At 39.8% G+C, this 23,087-nt stretch overlaps 1 protein-coding gene across 2 annotated transcripts in view; it reads left to right on the top strand.

The window, feature by feature from the left end:
- The first annotated feature begins 5,435 nt into the window (after nt 1-5,435).
- LOC121899443 (CD166 antigen homolog A-like) overlaps nt 5,436-23,087 on the top strand; it is a 42,619-nt gene continuing 24,967 nt past the window's right edge. For both annotated transcript variants that reach the window (XM_042415279.1, XM_042415278.1), the window contains exon 1: nt 5,436-5,742. In XM_042415279.1, the coding sequence (XP_042271213.1) occupies nt 5,682-5,742 (61 nt within the window). In that variant the 5' untranslated portion in view covers nt 5,436-5,681. The remainder of the gene's footprint in view (nt 5,743-23,087) is intronic.

Genomic DNA, 23,087 nt, shown 5'->3' with positions numbered 1-23,087 from the left:
TTAATATAAATTCCTCAAACAATCCCAGTGACTTGACGTGATCTTTACAGTTAATACTTGGTCTCCTTATTTGGTGGGAAAGTATTGAGACACAAAAATCTGTTCAGCAACATAACAGATATAGAAATGTCAAAATCATCATTGCAGACTGTGCCAATATCGAAGCTGCAATCTAAATGTCAGGATACAACAAATATTTTTCATCATACATGAATGTATGCCTTGTTTATGTCACCCCATTATGAATGTAATATGATATTTTCTCTTCAGATGATCCACATCATATGTTGTATGGTGATTTATACATCTATATGAGACTACAGAAACTTCTCAGGGTTTTTATTAAACACTAGTCCTCTGCAGCATCTTCCCAACAGGTTGTAGGCCTGTTGGATTCGCTTTCTTTCACCAAGCACAATGGTTTCACAAGGAATTTGTCTCGGTAAATTTGCACTGACATGCTGCAAGACAGTTCCACAATACAGGATTAACCGACTACACACAGGATAAAAACCCGCACACAAGGTGACAAGACATACAATATGACATTAAACCAAAGAAAGAACAATTACATGTTCATAACAGAATATCTGCACCACTGTGACATGAGGTTAATGGTAAATTATCTTAAAATATTTAGCACTGACAGAAGTGCAAATACAGTGAGATGCTTTTGACCATTCATGACATGAGTATCACACACAGGGTGGCCAAAAAAAAGTTTCTTGTGTGTGTTATTTCACAGTATCTTTACAAGCTAAATTTTATTGTCTTAACAAGTTCAAATCTGGGGTATTAAGAGGTTAAAAGTGACCATGAAATATTTTCAATGTCTTAATATGTTCAAAATCACTTTAGGGGGAGACCAGTATGGCAAAAACTAATTTTTTTCCCATTATAATTGATACAATATTATAGCACTGTTTACTACCCTCCAGTCCCTGCTTATTTCTCTGACTAATATTACGGCCTCTACTATTATTAACAGATTTGTCAATAGAGTGTTAAAGAACATGCAAACCCATTAAAGGAAATAATGTTGCCTGCTCATGGCAAGAAAGCATCAGTCAACACTATTGCAATATTAAGGCAAACTTCAATGTGCAAACACCATTTAAGCTTGTTAAAAAGTTATAACACGGAGAGTAAGGACTTAAAGCTGCACTAATCAAAGGTTTTATGTTAACAAGGGATCATATGACTGCGTGTGTGTGAAATGAGTCGCTCGCAATGAATAACCCACAGAGAATCATCACCTAGCACTCCCCCTTGCTCCTCTCTATGAAGCGTTTTAACATCTTTCATTGTTTTGGTTTTATGGCCACAATTTTACTGTTTTAGTTCACTCTCACTGCTCTCTCAGCATCATTTCTAAATACAGGCAGGTGTTTTCAGCAAAAAGGCACAAAAGACCCACTGTACACTACCTGCTCAGCATCAAACGGCAGAAAGACAAAGTTAGCGACTAGATGACAGTGTATCGATTAGCAGCTAAAGAACCAAATATTGGTTCTTTAACTGAGTGAATGTTGGACTTACATTCATCAGGAGGCCACAAACATGACTCCATATGAATCTTAATGTTGCTATGTATCTGCTGAATGTGTAAATAGACAACTGTTTGCTAACACATTCGCTATATCAACTTCTTAAACCTGCAGTGCGGAACTTTTACATATAATCAACATCACGTGTTACATTTAAGCCCTTGCCAAACAAGTTCAACCTGATTAAACCTATCACTGCTAGATAAATCTTTGTATTTTACAGGATATGGAACTTTTAAATGTCATATCGGGCATGACATTCCCGCCCGGGCTGGTTGGCCGTTAATTGTGCAGCTCTTCTAGACTTTCCAAATGTTATCGGACCACAGGGATCAAATTCTGATGGTGAAACAAGTAATTTTGCGGGGGTTGTGTGACACTCAAAACAATTTATCCACCGTTTTACAGCCACAACAGAAAGTTATGGCCAGTGATGGTTACGGCTATTACTTGGACAAATCCCGGTGGACCGTCAAAACATATCCGTTCTTACCAGCCCTCTCTGTGTGCCTGTCATTCAGGGTGCACATGAGATCGTGCTGCATGTCAGGCAATCACAGCCGAGAGCCCCCCTTTACTCTCACTGCCAGAAGGGGGAGACAAAAGTTCTGTACCCCAGCTCTAAGGTGTCAGTGTTGTGTTTACAGCTTGTTTTACAGTTGCTGCAGGTTTAAAGATCCTGTGTGTTAACTTGCACAAGATAGCCTACTACACGACCACCTAACTTGCGATAAAGAATCAGTTTGTACACAATGTCTATCATTACGTTTAGGAATATTCATAAGATTGTGTTTCTGCAACACTTTTGGCACAGTTGGCCTTTCAAACCATGAGCAACATAACAACATAAGACATTTGGTCTCCTTATTTGTTTTACTGATGCTATCAAGAAGCATCTTCTATTGATCACCTTTAATATAAGTGAAGTATAGATGGCAGGAGGTGCTCAAACAAAGAGATCCATTCTCCTTTTCTTTGTGTAAATGTGAGGATTAGTTGAGGGGAAAAGTTAGGCTCTACAGAGAACAATGAAATCAATAAAACACAGACTCCTCATAGAAAGAGAGATAACTCTGCATCGACTACAGGCTGCTCACACACTCAATCAGATTAACTAATGAAGCAATTATCGATCCAAAGTGGGGCTGCTGGGCGGCACAGGACTGGCCATTAAGTGGATCTTCCCCTCCCTTGGCCATGCTGAAAATGTCAGGGTCACTGTGTTCGCTGCTTGACACAGTTTACCAAAGCTCGATCTGTAGGAGACTAATCACTCGTCTGCCTCTCAGGAGCAGTTCTGAAGGGGGTGCGACACCTCAACAGGATAGGGGAGAAATTTGATTGTCACAGGCTGGAGCGGAGCCAAATTAACCTGTGCCATATTTGTTGCTTCCACCCGGTGAAAATGAGGGAATGGAGAAGAGAACTGATGACTGCGGGGCTGCAAATGAGAACTATTTCCTGTTCATGCTGCACTGCCAGTTCTGGTTAGTGTTGTCATTTTGTTCATCCCAGAAAAGCTGAATTTAATTATTTTTATCCATGAAACACACCTATGATAATTAGAGCAGACCTGCAACATGTATGTGTGGGGGGAAAAAAAGGATTTCCTGTCTGCAGCATCCTTGAATGTCAAGAATGTGTACTTCCATTACCCGAGTCCGTAGCAACACATGGGTGCTTGTTTCTATGCTCATAGCAGGAGCAGTGTCACAAGATGTCAAAATAGGAGCGCTTATTCTTTCATCAAATAAAAGACAGCAGGAGCTGGTACAGTTCCTCCAATGTGATGTAATTCATTATTCCGTGTGTAATCTCTTTCTCCAGTCATGGGGACTGACTGAAATCGCTCTCCTGTGAATACAAAATCCAAACAAGCCTCAGCTGCATTTATTCCCCTAGAAAGAAAAAGCAAGACATGAAGTTTTAGCATATCCTGCTCACAGGTTTACTGTAGATTTTCTGGTTGCAAGAATTTTGGCTTTGTTGTCTTTGTTTATTTCAATATTTAGTCCTTGACCAGCTCACCTGAAATCCCAATTATGAGCAAGATGTTATTGTTTGGTAATTGAACACCATGCTCCAGGCTTGGTCATCAGTCAGTCTCATTCACTTTCACCCACATGGAAAAAAAGCAAATAGTTCTCTTTTTCTCTCAGCGCATTGAGGCAGGAAAAATATTGCTTTGCGGTTAACTTCTAATCAAATTGCATTAGGTTTTCACAGCCTGTGCCCTCACTCCATTTGCACAAACCATCACAGACCTACATGAATTTCACACCCAGGGTGAGGAATACTTACTTCTTCACCCTGATAGATTTCTCTCCAGCCCAACACACACTGTGCGCACATGCAGACACACATTTTGTGATCAGACAAGCATGATCATGCAGTTACAGCACAGTGGTAAATCATTTTATTTGCAGCAAGTATGGTTTTAATGACATTTTACATGCTCTGATGTTATTTTTACCAACTTCTGAAATGGACTCGCTGAAACTGTCAGAGTTATACCCGTTTAAGAGCGTGGCACTTTTACAGGAAATAGCCCTCATCTATAGTCACAATGTTTTTGTGACTACCTGACTTGAAAACACAACATTCCATGCAAGTAAATATAACTACTGACATTATAGAGAGCTGAAAAGAGTACAAGTGAAAAGATGTAAAGGCTCCATTAAAGCCAAAGCACTCAGTACCTCGCATTAATTCTATTAACACAGTCATTAGATGGATATTAATTATTGTGGTGTTGCTCTTGAATGTGCTCAGTGAAATAATTGAAAAGTAAGGAGATATGAGCAAGGACTTTAAGAATTAATTATGGCTAAATTATTTATGTGAAAATTTCTTCATTATAATTAACCTTGGACCTACATCCCATAGCCTACTTACCATCCACCGTGCCTGCAAGGCACAAAGCAGCAGTGTGATACTCTGCATGAAACAAGCCCAGTCTACAAGTCTCAGGCAGAGGGTTGATTGAAAGTATATCTCATTGTGTGTGTGTGTGTGTGTGTGTGTTTGTGCACATGTTGGAGTCAACAGAGGTGTGAAGTAACTCAAGTATTGTGCTTGTATGTATAATTCTGGTACTTTTTTAACACTAGAGACTTTTTTCAGATGGGATTCATGTAAATTTTTAATCCACTTAATTTATTGGATGGCCGTAGTTACTAGTTGCTTTGCAGATTCTGATTTCTTGCTGAGACACACGTAAAATGTCAACTTTTTAGGAACTCTCAAAAACAACCTTGCTTATTCTGAAGACAAAGCAAATTTTTGACATTGAACTGACATTGTCTCGAGGAGGCGTGTAATCTGAATTAACGAGAAAAATTGAAACAAAATTTTCTCATATTTCATTTTTGTAAGGTTTCATTATTGATGCATTAGCTGTAATTAAACACTGTGAGGGAGACAATTTTTCATAATGAGCACTTTACGTGAGCATATTTTCTTGCTAATACAAATTCTAGTTAAATTTCAAATCTAGCAGATGTTGGGTACCTCTTACACATCTGGGTATTCTGCATGAAACAAGTCTGAGGCATGATTTGCAGGTTACACAAACCCCATGCGTGTGTTTGTACATGCATGTGTGTGTGTGTGTGTGAGGGTGCATGTTGGAAAGAAAGAGAAGGGGGGGTGAGATGAGAGTAAAAGGAGGGGTGAGAAGGAGGAGAAGGAGGGGGAACACGAGGGGGTGAGTTGCTGGGGGTCTTAAGAAAAAGGAGGGTGGGGGGTTGCACTTGTGTGTGGGAGGTTGGGGGGGGGGGGGGGGGGGGGGGGGGGGGGTGGTGCAGCTGGAGGGAAGGGGAGGAGGGGAGAGGAGGGGAGGTGGGGGTATCAGGGGCGGAGCTGCAGACAGTATCCTCCGCCCTCGCGCTTGTCTGCGCACCCCTCGCGATTACCTGTTCCACCAGAACTGATACGAGCGCGAGTTGGCGAGCACATGCCACGTTGGGAGAAGAGCCAAAAACTGAACTGAACTGCCTCCACAGCACCAGCAACCGAGCTCACGAGGACCATTTTAAACCCTAATAGAAGAAGAATAAGAAAAACAACTCAAGCAAGTCTTTTTGCTTTTTAAACAAACCAACAGCCGACTGAGGATCTGTGAGACTCGCAAGGATGCACTTGTTGTCCGCCAGCTGCGTGTGTGCCCTCCTATTCACCGCCCTCCTCTGCCAAGGTAAGCTATTGTCTCATTAGCCCGGCAGTGGTGCTGCTTACGCGGGGTGCGTCCGTGCGCTAAACCGCAGGTATGAGAGGAGCTTAAAAAAGTCCCAGCTGTCACACGCAGGTGCCACCAAAACTTCAGACCCGCTCATCGATCACATTTTGGGGGGGATAAGTGGAGCAGGGACGCTGGTGGTTCTAATTATAAGTTAGGAAGTCACAAAAATATTTGTAATAGATGCTCCTTTTATTTGATTGTCTTATATATGTTTTAAATTTGAAGTATATTGCTAGATTTCCCCCTATTTTTACAAACAAAATCCTGCAAAATTGTTATTTTATTGTTCATTCTGGCAGTTTATAAACCACATAGTAAGCATTGATCCCTAATCTAAATCTATAATCTGTTTAAAAACTTAACTCTCCTCGATAAAAAGGGTTATTATTATGTTTAATATTGTAAAGTCCTCCTCATATCTATTAGAAGTGACTTTTCCAATGTATGTGATGTGATATTGTCCATGGTGCCACCCTGTTTTTTTTATACTCCCCATGATGGGAGAGGCAGTATGGTAGTCATCATCACCCAGACTTCACGTGTGCTCAGGCCATGATGTCATCATGATGCCTCAGTTTTGTGTGTTTTCTGTCCTGTTAACGCATGCTGTTGTTGAGCTGAATGATGCTGCGTTCACATCCTGTCTCATTTATTGTAATTATGCCCGTTGGGCGGGGAAAAGCGCTCTTGATAGGCTCCCTATACACAGAAGATAGGACTCATTTGGATGTGGGCACTTGGTAATGAGTTGTGCGTGTGAATGCGTCAAAGTTCTGGCTATGAAAATGTGGCTCCTTTGGGTATGATGTGAATGCGGCCACTTGGCATTAAGTGGCGGTTTTTGAATTTGTTTGGATTTTTTCCCCCTTGAAAACAGATGAAACAAGCGCAAAAGATGCTTTTTTAACACCTCTTTGTCTAAGCTTTGTGTGTGATATTTAATGTGCAGAAGAAGATGTCTTTTCATCCTTGTCTGCCACATCAGGCCAACAGGTAGCGGCACCATGTGTTCACTTCACTCAGCCAGGCCATTAAGCAAAGCTGCACAGAAGTGTTCCCCTGGACAAGAAAAGGGGGCAGAGAGGTTGATCTCAATGTACTCCCTTCCACCTCGTCACACCAGGGTGGCGCCTGTTGTTGTAAATTAACACCATGCAGCAGCTATCAGTCAGGCTCAGGTGGTTTATTTGAGAGGAAACGAATGGCCCTTTCAAGGTGTTTTTACACCGCTGTGCCACTGCAGTGCCGTGTGCTTGAGACTGGTAGAGAGTACACTCAGTCTGTAATGAGGTTAGACGTTATGGTTGTCCACAACACTGTGTGTTTAGTGGATGCACGGTCTAAAGTGATGGTCAGAACATGTGTGTGTGTGTGTGTGTGTGTGTGTGTGTGTGTGTGTGTGTTTGCTGACACAACAGATGGTGGCTGTTGGCTTCTTCATGTTCTTGCAAAAAAAAGTGTCAACCACAAAAGATTCACAGAAAAGAAATATTCTTTGTCAGTTTGCTCAATATGGACAAAATCTGACTGACGTGGATTATTGAGTTTGGGATTTGCAATAAAACTGCATCAATACTTATAATAAAAAACAGGCCTGTGTGCTTATTATATTTGAGCAGATGAAAAAAGAAGCAGCTCCCGGGGATACAGCGTTAAAGGCCGAGTCATATGGCCACAACCGGATAGAGCAGAAAAACAGATCCCTGAATTACTCTTTGAACAAATAGTCTTGAAAGATGCATCTGGTTTTTTGTTCGCTCCCTTGTCTCCACCCTTCCCCCACCACCACCACCACCACCACCCTCAACCCCTCCCAAACAGACAGACAGACAGTGCTCGGTGTCACAGCTGGTATTACTTGTCAAGCGAGTGGGGCTCTCCTTTTTGCTAATGGACTAATCTCTTGCGGGGGTCACCCAATTTCACCTGAGATAGATTCACTCTCCTTTCTTTCATCTTTAACTAGGTTACGTCCAGACTTGTGTCATGAATGTTGTGATGTAAACGCACAGGGAAAAGGAAAAGAGCATTTTTAATTGTACACTCGGGTTACATGTAAGATCTTGTACAACTGTGGATTTTGTTTGCGCGTCTCGTCTTGTTTATAGGCGGTTTCCTCTCGATGTTTGAAGACTGTTTGTGGTTGTTGCTCCTTTTTGAAAAGAGATTTCTTTGTGACTTGCAAAGTATTGTATCCCTTCATGCAAAATTCAGACGCTTTCATGTGAAGTATAGCATCTCAACCCAATCATGGCTTTGAATAGAAATACTGAATCTGTAGGCTACTCCACTTTTATACTTCCTCTCTTACAGTCGATTATTTTTATCAGCTGATCAATTTTTGGAAATGGCTAGCCGGATAGCTAGAGAGTGTAATCAAATTATGAAACAAAGATTGACATTTGAAGAAAAAGTGGGATCTACAGGATTTAAATAATTGAACTGAGCTGCAAAACATACATAATCTGACTAACAAGCTCTCACTTATTAGAATAGGGATGCTTAAAATGGCCCCAAATGTGATATCTTACAGCTCATTATCCTGCTGGATGCTTAACCCAAAGTCCTGTGCGTGGAGTGAGGGTGTGAAGTGGAATCTTTTCTAGTATCAGTTGCTGTCTAATGTTAATCTACTTGTGCTTTTGGTCAGTTCCTGTTCAAAATATTGAAAAGAAAGTGAGACAGATGCCATTTGCTCACACAAGAGTCACACAGCAGGTGAGATATAAGAAAGAAACAGTTGTTCAATACACAGATATTTACATCAGAGGAGTGGATTATGTATGGATTATACCTCGATGAGAATAAGAAATAAGTGTATATGAGCAGAATGCAGAGGTGCTGCCAATGGAGAGAAAATAGGGAACATATCTAGGGCTCCTCAAAGAAGAGAAAGGCCTTTGAGACAGGCGAGGTCGTACTGTAAATTAAAACGGCATTGTGGTGGGGGACCCGGTGTCACCTCCCATCAGGGGGTGCAGAATTCCTACCAGCGCCCCTGGCAGCCACACTTTATAGCTTGGATGTGAAGATCAAGCTTTTGGGGCGATGGAAAATCTAAAAATAACCCAAAGTCATGATGAAATTAAAACATGGCTGTTACACAATCTTTGATGCAGCACACAGAAAAAGAGCAAAGAGAAGATTTTAGTGCCAAAATATAAAATTGGGAAATCTCAGATTAGAGTCGATCATTAACCTGCTGTATAGATCTTTGCATAGTACAGTTACAAAGAAATTGAAAGCTTGTCCACCCAGAGAAATGATGCTTATAATGTGTGAAACTTTCCCATACGGTTGGGTTATCTTAGGCTTGCTCACACTAATATGAAATGAAGACTAATCTCAGATTGTGCAAATCAATTTAACATGAAAGAGTACAGTTGCATGAAAACAGTAATTCTGATGTAACACAGTTCAATATGGACATGCATTACTGATTTCTCTTGGTCTTTGTCTGCTCTACACCCCTCACACAGTAGGCTGAAGTGGTGCACACCCACACATACACTCTTTCTCACCCTCCACCCCCAGCAGGACACTGAACAGGTGGATTAGTGTTGGTTTTAGGGCCGTGACGGGGGTTAGTGTCTCTTTATGATTGTTGTTTGTGTGTGCAGTTGTCGAAGGAAAAGCAGTTTGCTCCTGTCACTCACGTTGAGACAAAGGATAAGTTTCAAGTTTTAACATTAGTATTTACCTGATTTGCACTTTTATGACAGAAGCTCTGAAAGTATTTTTAGATTCGTTCAAAAATCCTATCGCTAAAATGAGCTTCACCTTTTAGATTAAATGCAGTGAGACAGCCGTGAAGAAATATGAGCTACCGCATGAACATGCTGTGTTTCCTGCATGTCAGAGAGAGCAATTCACTCTCTGCTGGACTCGCCAAGCAGGGAGATGTATGGCTGACTTTGCCTCGAGAAAATGAAAGGACTTGTGTGGCAAAAGTAATCACTCTCAGGCAATGACTCAATGAGAAAAAGGTCTTTTGTTCGCCTGTGACAGTGTTACACACAGGATTATCAGTAAAACAGCAGCAAGTGAATCTTAATTACACTTTGGTGATTGGCTTGCCCCATTTTTACAGCAGGAGTGTGTGAGATATATTCAATTTTTATAATCTCAGCTAAAATTGCTTCCTCAGCCTTCCAGTTTTGGTTTAATTTGCCAATTAGGTAAAGAAAGGCTTGTTGAATTTGGCACCACCTTCTTATGCGCTGTTTTGCATGTTTAGACTGAGGTAGGATTATTGCAAAGTGAGCTACAGTGTTATAATGTTTTTCCAAACAGATCAACATCTCAGTTTTCTCATTTTGCATACAGGTTCTTTGCTCTGCTGTGCAAAACACTGGTTTATTTCTTTATCCAAGGGGAGGGACCAAGATTCTATTGTTTCAGCTATAAAGAAAGGCTTAACAACAGGAGAGAGATGACTATGCTATGCAGTAGTGCTTCTTTCTTTATGCAGGAATACCCCCATTGAAATGCACCAAGGTGTCCTTGGTTTTGGTGAAAGACCAACGGCACTCTGAAATTGGGCAGCCCTTGTTTCAGGGACAAAAAGTGAGGTTGTTTCTGTCTTTTGTCATTGACGCAGCCCCCAGCTTTCACTGGATTCCTGTGGACTCCCACCGACTGTATTGTGAAGCAGCCTCTTTTTAAACAAATGAGTGTATGATAGCGACTTCTTGCTCCCGCTCCTCCTTTTGTCATTAATATGGAACAGCACACACCCCTCAGAGAGGGCACAGAGTAGCTGCTGCCTGTCCCTGCACTTCACATGTGCAACCTGACTGGGGGGGGGCATTTCTCCTCCATATGAAAAGCCTGTAGCCACACCCATCTTTAACTGGGCCTGGATCTTTGTTCAAATTCTCCATTAGAGTCATTGCTCTGTTTTAATGAATTCTTTGAGAGGCCTCCATTAACTGTGATGGTAATCGTACCACCTCAGAGAATATCTAACGAATACCATAAAGGGGCACATGTGTGTGGAAAGCCAGGGGGCGTGGGCTTAAGATGGCCTTTGTTTTTGTAAATTACATTTAATGAACTTCTTTTTCTCATTAAAATGTATCTTATAGATAAAAAAAGACAAAGCAGTAGCAGTTCTCCCACCACTGACAGCAGTCACCACATTGGAGTGTCAGCAGCAGGGGCTCCTTTTGACCTATAAAGGGGGTGAACCTCTGATATTTATGCCTGCTCTGCCATAAAGTCATTATTTCTGCCCATTTATGAGAGTCAAGTGGCAACACAGGAGGTAGCTATTGTATCAAACCTTTATTTGGACTTTGTCTGAGGTTCAGGGAAGTCGCTCGGGTTGATGCAGCTTTTGTGCAAAATGTGAAACATTCATTTCAAGCCGTGGGCGAACTAATAAAATGACATGGAGTTTTGTCTTCCCATTCATTTCTGAATCAGCCTCTGTTGGGTCAAAGCTCTTTTGCAATACTGAGAAGTCGTTCTATTCACGCAGACACTGTTTAGCAATTTTTCATTCATGAAACATTGCACTGCTCCTCATTACGTCTTCCCTTTGGGACTCAACAGAACGGTTTTGTGTCTGCATTTGACCTCGCTATTCACATTCTTGCCATTTTAAAAGCTGTTTCTTTGTATTGAGCTGATGTCCACCATCCCTCCTTCGTAGACTGCAGCAGCAGTCTGTGGTGCCTGAAGCTATCTTTGATTACACGCTGCTTCGGTTGAACTTGCAGGAGACAGGAGATCTCATTCAGGGAGAATCTCTTTCACAGGGGAAGGGAAAAGTATATCTCTGATTGGAATTAAAAGTCTGCCATTCACGTAGTGCCTAAGTAAGAAGCAAGATAAAAAATTAAATGGATAGCCCATCTCTGGTTCATCATTGTATTAATACACATGGGACTACCCTTGAACCTTTTATAGCGGTCTAAAACATGGTCATGGAAAAGAAAAACCTGCTCTTATACCTCTGGTGCTTCTCTTGAAATTTCAAATCACTATAGGTTTTTTGTTACCTCACAATTGTTGCACTCTGTAAAAATCTTATTTATCAGATGGATTTCAGACCGCTCTTTATATCAGACTCTTAACCAGGGTTAGAGTAGCCAGCCTGCAGTAGCCAGGGGGTAGGAGGAGACATTCTGGAGTAGCTCAAATAATTAAAGAAAAATAGAAGTGATTAAAACAATACATCCTCATATATATATATTTGTGCTCAGGAGGAAAATAACCATAAAATTACAAATTGGTGCTATTATTTAGAGAATTTATCGTCACAATAACTAGTAAGCTGCCAGCTACAATAGGTTTACTGCACAGTACAGGCCTCTAGAGCTGTAACGTTTAGTCAGTTAATTTATTAGTTGCCAACTATTAAATTAATCGCCAACTATTTTAATAATTGATTAATCATTTTTTAAGAAAAAAGTCAAAATTCTGTTGCCCCAATTCAAATGATTCCAGTTTCTCAAATGTGAATATTTTCTGGTTTCTTTGGTCCTCTATGACAGTAAACTGAATATCTTTGGATTATGGACTGTTGATCATCTTGGGCTCTGGGAAACAGTGATCAATGTATTTTTTTTTTACCATTTTCTGACATTTTATGGACCAAATAACTAATTGATTAATTGAGAAAAGATGAATTGATAAAGAAAATATTTGTTACACCCTAAATTTTTGTACCGCCTTAAAGCCATGCATTGTGACTGAGTGCACATAAAGAAAGTTAACAAACAAGCAAAGAAATTTAAATAGTTAGCTAAAAGTAATGCATATATTATTTAAATAATTAGCTAAATATAATGGGTAACACTTCAGTTTAAGTAATTAGCTAAAATATCCACTTTTGCATACATTACATAACATCCACTTTAATCAATTTGAATAACAACATTTGGAACATAACAGGTACATGCTGTTGATGAAGAGGTACTTGAGCTCATCTGATGTTCCCAACAGATGTTGTACACTCACTGATGATCACATATTTCTCTTTTACTGTATATATATATCAATGAAAATATAGATTATTATTTGACCCTTTATGGAAGTGTTCCATGCTACACGCAGTACATAAATCACTAATTCCTCTACTTTTGGAAGCAAGACATGTTCACATTCAAGCCATGAATGTGACTTGAATAAGACTTAATTTCTGGCCTCGACACATGTACTCGCTTCTGTGCAACTTCTTGGAAAAACCATGATTAAGTGAGAAGGAATGTAGCGTGCACTGGACACGCCAGATTATAATACGTTAGTCATAACTATCTTCTTGTAAGCAAAAATACATCAGCAACAGCAGAAGCACTGTTTTCTCAGATGCAACATTGGTGTTTATTCAAAGAAGTCAAGTGGTGGCTTTTCACATGGCAATTACCGCAGGAGCGATGCTTTGGCTGATGCATGACATGTAGATGTGTTAGATGTTTTATGATAAGACGTGCTGCTGTGCTGTTAAGCGTTCAGCTGTTCCATTGCCAGACCTTACGAGGAAGGTGAAGAGATGCTTGTCTGGTAATTGGATGCAATACTTAATTTTCTAATGGGACGTCTTAAGAGGTCAAATAGCCTCATGTTCCTGTGGAGAATTTCCAAGCATTACACATCCCACTGGTGCAATTTAAAGGCAGAGTTTTATACTGATTTATCCTCTTAGTGCAAAAAAAAAATCTATGTGTATGACTGATTCGTCTCTGGCTCGACTGCAGGGTGGTCACAAAAGAAAAAAAACAGCAATGTTTTCACAGTAAACTCTCTAGCAGCCTCTCTACCGAAGGACCTGTCACATAAAAGTTGCATTATTACCATGCCTGGCCAGACTATAGAGTGATGACATTGTTAAATGCACTTTGCAGTGTTTAATTCTGAGTAATGAAGATGCCATAACCCGTTATGCTACCATTCATTTTCCCCCTATACAAGTAGTAGATACAGAGGACATGACACATCATTTCCTCATGTAATGATGGTGATTTCATTTGGATGCACACAACAAAAAAATTGACATTGACAAATGAACAGTAATATTTTTGAGAGTGCAAATAGGGACATTTAAGGTAAAGCGACCTGGCTTTTCTACTGTTTTCCAAGGAAATCTCCAAGGATTACCCATCTTATCATGGAGGGCTTGCCACAGCATGCTCATCTGTAAACAGAGCCAACACAATTGGATACACCAAACCAAGATAACATCACAGCCACGGTTTGTCATTACACTAATATTTGTTAAAAGACAGTAATATCACCCAGTGGGTTTGTAATATTGGACGACTTAGTTACCTGCTCAGGGCAGCATTTCCTCAGATATTATGCTTGAATGAATATATTTCTTATTGTTCTCCTCAGTAATGTCTTGTGTTTACTGCATTTTCCTATCTCGGGGCATTACATCTGCAATATGCAAGTTTTTTCTATTACAAATGAAGACAATGAAGCTGGGTAAGAAATTAGTTTTGTTAGATGTAATGTTTCCCCTCTTGCTCTGTTTGTAGATACATCTTTTGTCATTTTGATGAGAAGTTCTAGTGAGCTATAAAACAAGACTAAGAGCCAAGCTCTTTTTTTTTTGGAGAAATTAAAATTTTGGCCTGATGATTGAAGAGATCACCAAAGTTATTACAGTTCATCCTGACATGAATGTGTGTATCAAATTTCCAATTGTTGAGGTATTTCAGTCTGGATCAAAGTGGTGAACCGAACAACATTGACATTCTCAGCCTCACAGCTAGAAGCTAGCTTGTCTACAAAATACATTCACATTGTATATTTTAAGGTGCATTTTCAGCTCTAATTATCAGGAGTGTTTTTTGTTCTGTTGCAATTTCACTGGCCGTTAACCAGCAGTGAGTGCACGCACTGTGCGTGGACCAGTTGAACATATAAAGAAATCCATCACGAGCCGACGTCGGCTCGGGCTGATAGTAGAAAAAAACATTGGAAACCAAATGTTCAGAGCAGTCTAAAGCCAGTGCTTTTTGGTCATAGGGATTACTTCTACATACGTTTAGCACATTATTTGACACTTTGGCCACATTTAATATGAATATCCAACATTATAACATTATATATATGACTGAAAATAAGGAAACAGGTCCGCTTTAAGGGGAGCTTTAGCCAGAAGCCCTCTGTTTCTGTCTGACCCTGCAGTAGAGGAAGCTCATTCCTCCAGAGGACTTTTTGAGCAGCATGTTGACTCAGTTTGCTTAAAGGGGATTGTCTGTGCAGAACATTCCCATGGAGATTCTCACTCCTAAGCTCTTTAGGCCACGTTGCAGATATTTTGAACATCTTTCAGGCATCGTTCAGAGGTGTTGGTACATTTTTGCTTATTGACAGGTTTTTTTTGTGAAGTGGTGTGTATCTCTGCTGCCAGCAAAACTCACTATCAGATAGATCTGCAGTGCTTCTGCTCACAAAAAGTAGCTTGTTCTGAATGTATCACACAGGAAAAGAGACAGAGGGGAGCAGTTAAAGATGTGCACTGCCAGGGTTGATGGTTAAAAGCACTTATCTTGATGCATGGCTTCTCCTCATGTCATGATGGAGGAAGAAAATGTAATAGCCACTGCTAATGAAATTATTATGCCTTAAAGGACCCTTGCGCCCAAGATGACAGTGACATGCTGAATTATATAAACTGAGAGTGGCTATCTCATCCTACAGAAACAAAAGAAGCAAACAATAGAGTGAGATGGGTTTTGTTGTGACAGTTTTATCTGCTGTGTGTCATTGAAAAAACAGGATAAGACTATTACTGACCTTGCTTCACCAAAAAATAAATAAATCTTTTGGACATAAATTAATGTATTTCCCATAAGAAAACCTGGTCGCATTTATGGAATACGCAAATTCATCATACACAAAAACCAGCTTTTTGCCATTGACATTTACACTAGTAAAACCTTTCAGCCAAATCATGTTAGCAGTTATCCCGCCACCTAAATCTAAAAGTCCTGAAGTCGTAGGAGGACTCAGTGGTGTGACAGCGCATGTTAATCTCCAACCTTTCATAGTACTCTATCAAAGCACACGTTGGTCCACGGGTATTAAATGTGAAACCACACAGATTTGATGTGCAAGCAGGTACATAATCCTTTGTATGTATTATCTGCATTCCATGTATTCCTCCCACCGCTCTCTGCTCTGTTTAGCCAGCAGAGGCTTTAGGACCCCCCCAGAGCCAGAAGCTGAAGCAGGACACAATTTGAAACCGTCATGCCCTCTTAATACCAACCAGGCTGTTTGGCTTATTGGAATGGGGAGCATTGCCTGCTCTGTTTCACAGTGAAGGGTTAGAAGGTCAGGTCTGTCACTATGAGTACACAACAGCATACACGACTCTTTGATCAACTAATGTGAAAGTATCAGATGAAAGCGACACAAGCCATCTGCTGAACAAATGAAAATATCCACCTGTTAATATTTTCTGTTGTTTACAGGCTAACAAGGTGTACATTTTTATACAGCAAAGAAGGTACAGTGCATGAAAGTCAGATAATAAAACTAGTTCACATATTTCCATTAATAATCCATTTTGTGTTGGAAAAATATAAGTCCTCATGCAGAGTCTAATGAAGCACTTTAAGATTGATAAGTGGATGCGTTCTTGTTTACACACATAAGTGATGGACTTTGGGCTGATTCATCTCCCTCCTCTGTGTCTGGCTTTGTTGTCCGCGCCACTGTGTAAACAAGGCTCCATTTACCCTCAGAAGGAGTGTGTTGTGGCAGCATGTTTGATTGGTATCCTCAGGCACCACCTACAACCTTAATATGGTCATAGAGATAGTAAAATAGTAAACACAACTGCTCCCCCAGGACCTATGGGCTGCAAATGTTCAAAGCCTTCCTCCTGAGGATTTTTGGGGTGGGGGCAGGGACAAGGCTGGGCCACTTCTACAGGGTAGGGAGCATTTGTGGTACAGACAGACAGGCAGGTACTTGAACAAAAGGCTGATTGCAGCTTGGTAAATAGTGGAATCCGTAGTTGCCAGCTGGGCTAATATTTCAAAAATGATCTAATTCACTGAATTTTCCACCAACAGGCTTCTGTAGGACTCTCTCTGTTTGCATATGTAATATGTTTTGCATGAGGGTACAGGTCTTCTTAGCTAGGGGTACAACTAACAATTCTTTTTATTACCATTTCTGTCAGAAAATAAGGACAAATGATCAACACACGTTCCCAGAGCCTAAGGTGATGTGCAAATTCCTTGTTTTGTCTGGCCAACAGTCCAAAATAACAAGGATATTTAATTCACAAAGATATAAAAACAAGAAAACATTTGAGAAGCCAGAACCAGTGAATGTTTGATATTTTTACTTGATAAATGACCTAATAATTTATCAATTTAGAGCTAAGAAGAGAAAATGATCAAATCGATGATCAAAATTGTTGCTAATTAATTTTCTGTTGATGGACAAATCAGATCATTTGGACTGATGGTGAGACAAAAAGAGTAATGTAAGGATGTCACCTTTTCTGATTACCTCAGAAAAGAATGGGCGGATAGATTGATAATGAAAAACTTTCATTAGAGCTTTAAGGTGATTGTCTAATAAAAAGGTTTATTCGTAATTTATTCTAATCGTTTCAATACTAGTCTTGACTTTCTTTTGCAGTATCTCATTATGACTTTAGTGGACCTTTTAGGTTATTAATATAATTCAATGGCACTCCATCTACAGTCCAGAGAGCACAAGTCACATCTTATTGGCTCGGTTCTTTCAGGCAAAAGGCATGTTTACAGCCTGTATGCAGAAAACTGATACTTACACCTGTCTGATGTGATACCTCTTAAAGAGACCTGGTGAGACGACGAGCACTTGGATGTCAAGAAGGTTGTTTTGAACATCAGGAATATTTTAAAGCTTCCTGGCCGAAGAGGGAGGAAAAAATGAAAACATTATGGCAACATGAGGATTCATTTCTTGCACTTAGATTTATGGATCAGTTCAAGCTCTTCGGTAATTTAAAGGGCACTATATTCATTAGTGAGAAGCATTACACTGTTAGAGGCTCCATCTGGAGTATCACACCATCTGCTGCACCTCTTTAACCCTTACATTTATTTTATTAGACTGTAAACATTTATTTTATTATCAGTTTGACTACATTTTTGAGCCTTAATTGGGTTGATAACACTTCCCTGTGATTGCTGGAGGAAAAAAGTCTGATTTTAATTAAATTTTTAAAAAAAAGAGTGTTTTCAGCCAGTCCTATCCTCTGAGAAACTGTGTTCATTTATCTTTTCCTTATAATCTCAAACCCGGAAAAAACACAAGGGAACCATAAGAAGCGTTCGATCGATACCTGTTTTCAAGACTCTGCTAACTTAAGGTGCATGCATGAAATGTTATGAGTTCAGCTGGATACACTGAAATCCCAAGAATATACAGTAGGAACATGAATCAGAGCTGCTTTTCAAGATGTGTTGCCTTTCATGCACACACCTACGGCGTAAATCTGAGATTCCTTGCGTATTATTCTCTATCATGTCAGTAAAACTAGCATCAGTGCTCTGAAACATGGGTAAACAGTGGCCAAGACTGACCAGAAATGAAGAAAAAAATTTGAATCTAAGATTTAGAACAACTTTAGCCCCTAGAAATGACTCTTAAGAAGTGTTTCTACAAGATGAATTCACTTGAATTCAAAGACTCTGTTGTTCGAAGAAAGCAAAGTTGTTGCATGTGGATGCAAACTCATCTTGAGGCATTGGAGAAAAAGACAAATTCAATAATGTTTGTGGCCTCCTCCAGTTTAATGAAGTTTGAAGGATTCTTGCCATATTAGAAAGTTATCACATTTAAATGACTCGGAAATAATTAAGAATGAATGGTTTCTAAACACTTGTCTGAATGGAGAGTTAATAGACTTCAGCTTTGCAATCCTCTTCACAAGAGCAACATTTGACATAAACTCCTAAGCAAATTTAATAGGCAAGCCTTTCTTTGGTGCTTTTAGTCATAGAACTGAAAAGATTCAGTCTTGAATAGAAGTTCACCAGATGAGAGCGTAGATTTAATTCTCATTCAGGTTATTAATATAAAGGTACAGTATAGACTTAATTGACTGGTCAAAACCTACAGATGGCCTTACTTTTTGAGCAACTGAACGAAAAAAATGTGGTATGATCATTTCCACGTGTCACAACCCTCATTATAATGAGCTTTATCTGTGGGATTCAGGATGGCAATGCCCAGTTTTTACATTTTAATAGCTAGAAATTATTTGATAATCCCATTTGCACCATAAACTAGTGATTTGCTCGCACGCTTTGTCTATTATTAGGAAATCACTTTGAAAAGGTCAATTCTCACCTGAGAAACACGGTCAATGTGAAACATTCAAGGCATGTATACCCATTAGCTTCCAATAGTGTCTGCTACTGACAGGGAATTTAAAAACCTTATTCTTATTCATTCACAACCAGAGACTTGGGTGAGGTCAGCTCTTCCGGATGCAGAAGGATGAAGTCATCGCCAAAAGAAGGGTGGCTGGATAAGCAGGAAGCTGCGCTTTGTTAATGGCCTAATGTTTCCTTTAATGGCCCATAATGAATGGGAGTTGCTGGTGGATGTTTGGAGTAAATACTGTGAGCTCTCCCATGATCTGCCCCAAGTCTTACCCACAGGCATCTCACAACCACTTCTCCCCTCAGGTCTCCTGGCCTGCGCCCCTCAAATACATAATTCACAACATAATGGACCTGATTTCTGAGTGCACTTACCACCCGATCATTCCAGCAGGCTGCTGTCTTAAGAGCAAGCCCTGCACCCTTGCAGCTCATCTGCTGACGCAATTTATGACATTTTTTAAAGAGGATGCTCGTGTGGTCGCGTGTATAGAGGAGAACATTTCAAAGACTAATGATCATGCCACAAGATCAATTCCTAGGAAACCTTGTGGCAAGTCATTTAGAGTGATAATCACCTTTCTTGTAATATGCTTTTATCTTTCCCATCTGTCTCTGCCTGAGAAAAATGTAAGAAAATTACTCTGTGTTACTGCCAATGATGTGACGAGTCATATACACCTACCTCTACATATTCTATGTGAAAAGATATTTTTTCATTCTCAATTGCAAGTATGTATATTCTCAAGCCTTATGGTAACATTTATTTATGCTGCCATTATTTCTAGTGCCAACAAAGACTTTTTACCCCCCAGATATCAGTTTTGTTAAAGTGCTTTCCTGAAGCTTAGCTGAACAATTTAAGCTAAATCAAAGCCATATTGTCTCCTTTGATTGTGTTGTCAGCGTCTTTAGAGTGAGACAATACTTTAAAGGAACTTGAACATCATTTTTTAAAAACGCTTGACAATGTTTGCCTCTTAAAATCTCATATTAAACTCACTCGCTAATCAAAAGGAAAATGCAAGAGGTTCTTGAATATGTTGCAGTTTAATTGTTTTGTTTTTTTATGTATGTCTCTTATTATCCATCTTTAAAGCTTGAATATTAGTCAGTTGATAATGATGTGGAAATTCAGGTTCTGTGTAATGGATAGATGTGAGGATAACTCTGCTGAAAGAGTTAATGACACACGGCACAAGGTTTCATCTGTGTACCTTGAAATATGAGGTCTATTATGTTGTTTGGTGCTGTGTTTTTCATATTACCTCAAATAGCAGGTCAAACACAGACAACTTGACATCATGTTGAGATATTTCCCAGCACTACTGAGTCAAATTTAGTGGAAGACTTTTTTTTCCAGTTTGTGAAATGTCTTCATTACTTAAACCAGTGTAGACAATAAAACAATAAGGCTCTGACAGTGTCCTGAATGGACCAGAATGCAATGCCGTCACAGAGCATCATGTGTTTTGAGCTGCTTCCTTTGGGCTTATTATTCTCTCCACCTACACGAATAACCCACAGCTGATGCAAAGTGTTTATGCCTGCTCTCGGGGGATTGTCAATAGGCATTCTGGGAATTATAGGAAATCACAGAAGTAGAAGCAAACAAGATCTGATGGACAACATGTACACAAAGAAAGTCCTGCTCTCAAATTATGAGCCTACAAAAAATTAGGGAAATGAAAAAGATATTAAAAACTTGGTTTCAAATTTTTTATCTCGATAACATTAAAGCAGCTATTAGATACTTTATCTGTAATAATAAAGAATCTATCAAATAACAATGTGTATTGTCAGTTGTAGTGATGAACCTGCAGAGAATTACCACCTGACTCTGCAGTTCCCCTCGGCTTTTCGGAGCTCTATAGCAACTTTCAGCTCATTGTTTAGCTATCCGGCTGCAACTTAACTGTTCTGGCTCACTCTCAGCACTCTCATAGTGTCATTTTCGGCCACAGCAGGCAGCCGTTTACAGAGAAAAAGCTCTGGCGAAACATAGTGGAGCATTTAACAGCTAAAGAGCCAGACATTTCCCTCAGGAATAGGTAGAGACCAAAAGCAGAGCTAAAGGAGAGTAAATATTGGACTTACATTCAATCAGGTGGACAGAAACACAACTCCAGATGAATGATAATGTTGCTCTGTAACTGCTGTATGTATAAATTAACAACTGTTTGGTATATCAACTTAAAAGGTGATATGTCAGTGGTGTGTTCACAACTTGTTTCCGCTGCCCCCAATTCGCAAAAAACATCAGTTGATGCATGTTTAAATACTTATTGCAGAATAAGCAACAATCAAAGTAAGTTTTGAAAGTTATTTATTAAGAGTCTATGTGGGTGTATTTTGATCATATTTGAGTGGTATTGACATAACAGTCATCACATTTTGATTCAAATATTGCTAAACTGTGATTGGTGCATGAAAATACTGAAGGTGACATCACCCTTTTCCAACTGAGCCCTGCCCACCTCAAATCAATGAGAAGAGCTTGGAGAAAAACACAATTAAAGAAATCTCTTGTGTAAAATAACCAAAAGTCTTTTATCTTCAGCAGATAATTTTGTGTTCATTTAAAAATTTAACACTTATAGTAAGAAGCTGATTGAAGAGGTATGTTTTGGATGCCTTTAAACTAGATATATGATATGCAACAACAATTCTTTAACAACCTTACATTTATTTAGGGAACCAGCCATTAATTACTCAAGCGTCTTAAAACACCTGAGGGCAAAATAAATCCTCCCTCCATCTTGAGCGCTTCTCTCTTTCTTTGTCTTGTTGTCTCAGTCCCTGTCGAGAAGCGGAAGCAGAAACCTGATTCTGCAGTGGCAGGTCTGCACAGGTACCGAGGCTTCCTCAGCATAAGTCTGAAAATGGAGCCTGCATTTTGAGTCACAAGACAACAATGGGAACCCGACAGGTGGGACTGCAGGCAATGCATTAGCCCTGTTCCCACCTGCTGTCATCTGTAGGTGTCTGTTGACCACACATGATGTAGCAAATGAACATTGTTTTCTTTGCCTGAGGGGGAGAGAGTTATCTATATGTCTCTCTGGAAAATATGTTATTTATTTCACAACGGAAGCTACATTTTTTTTAGTACCGAGAGGGAAGTGGAAAGCAGGTCAGAGCTATTCATCGCCCAGGTACATTGGAGTAAAATGATGCATGAGGAGCACTGATGAGGATTATTTTCTTGAGCTTTACTCCTCTGTGCCTTTGCATCCGTATATTTTGTAAAACCTCTTGCATTCACATTAGAGTTTTTGAATAATATGCAGTATTAACAAGTGCTCTGTGATTGGGCATTTCGTTTACTGAGCATGAACGCTTTTGTTGGTTTGGGAGCACACTGGTCTAAAAATGTGCCAGTGCTGCTGGGGTGAAGGAGGGGAGCCATTATGCTTAATAGACTCAGACTAATAATACTGTGTGGCGTATACTCTACATAATTCCTCATTTGCTGTCCATCCTCCTCCTCAGCAGAACTCAGGCTTGTTTTGCCCCGAGGTGACAAACATGGCTCTGCTCATTGTAGGCTGTGAAAATGTGAGTGTGTTTATTTTATTTAACTCCGGCTTTTAAGGTTGTCATGTTTTTTTGTACAAAAGACTAATTAAACTGCACGCTTTTAGGATGATGCCATCTGCACAGAGAGACGTGCAGAACAACAGATCAGACGTGGTTTAGACCAAAACTTATTTTTCAACCTGGACCCTATTTTCACATCATTTTGTGCCTCGGTGACTAATGGGGACAACAATTTTTGAAATTGGGCCAGTATTGAGCGAGAGCGCTTCAGCCGGCAGCCACAAAACGGGCTGCAATGTAATCTGACAGGACAATAACGCCCCGTCAATGTGCGTCCGCTAAAAGTGTTTGTCAGCTAAATAGTGAGGAAGATAGAGTCCAGGTTGAAAAATACCAAAGTTTTAAATT

This window comes from Thunnus maccoyii, chromosome 6, assembly GCF_910596095.1.
Source record: "Thunnus maccoyii chromosome 6, fThuMac1.1, whole genome shotgun sequence".
In the NCBI taxonomy this organism is placed as follows: Eukaryota; Metazoa; Chordata; class Actinopteri; order Scombriformes; family Scombridae; genus Thunnus; species Thunnus maccoyii.
This window is presented reverse-complemented; position numbering and strand designations above follow the sequence as displayed.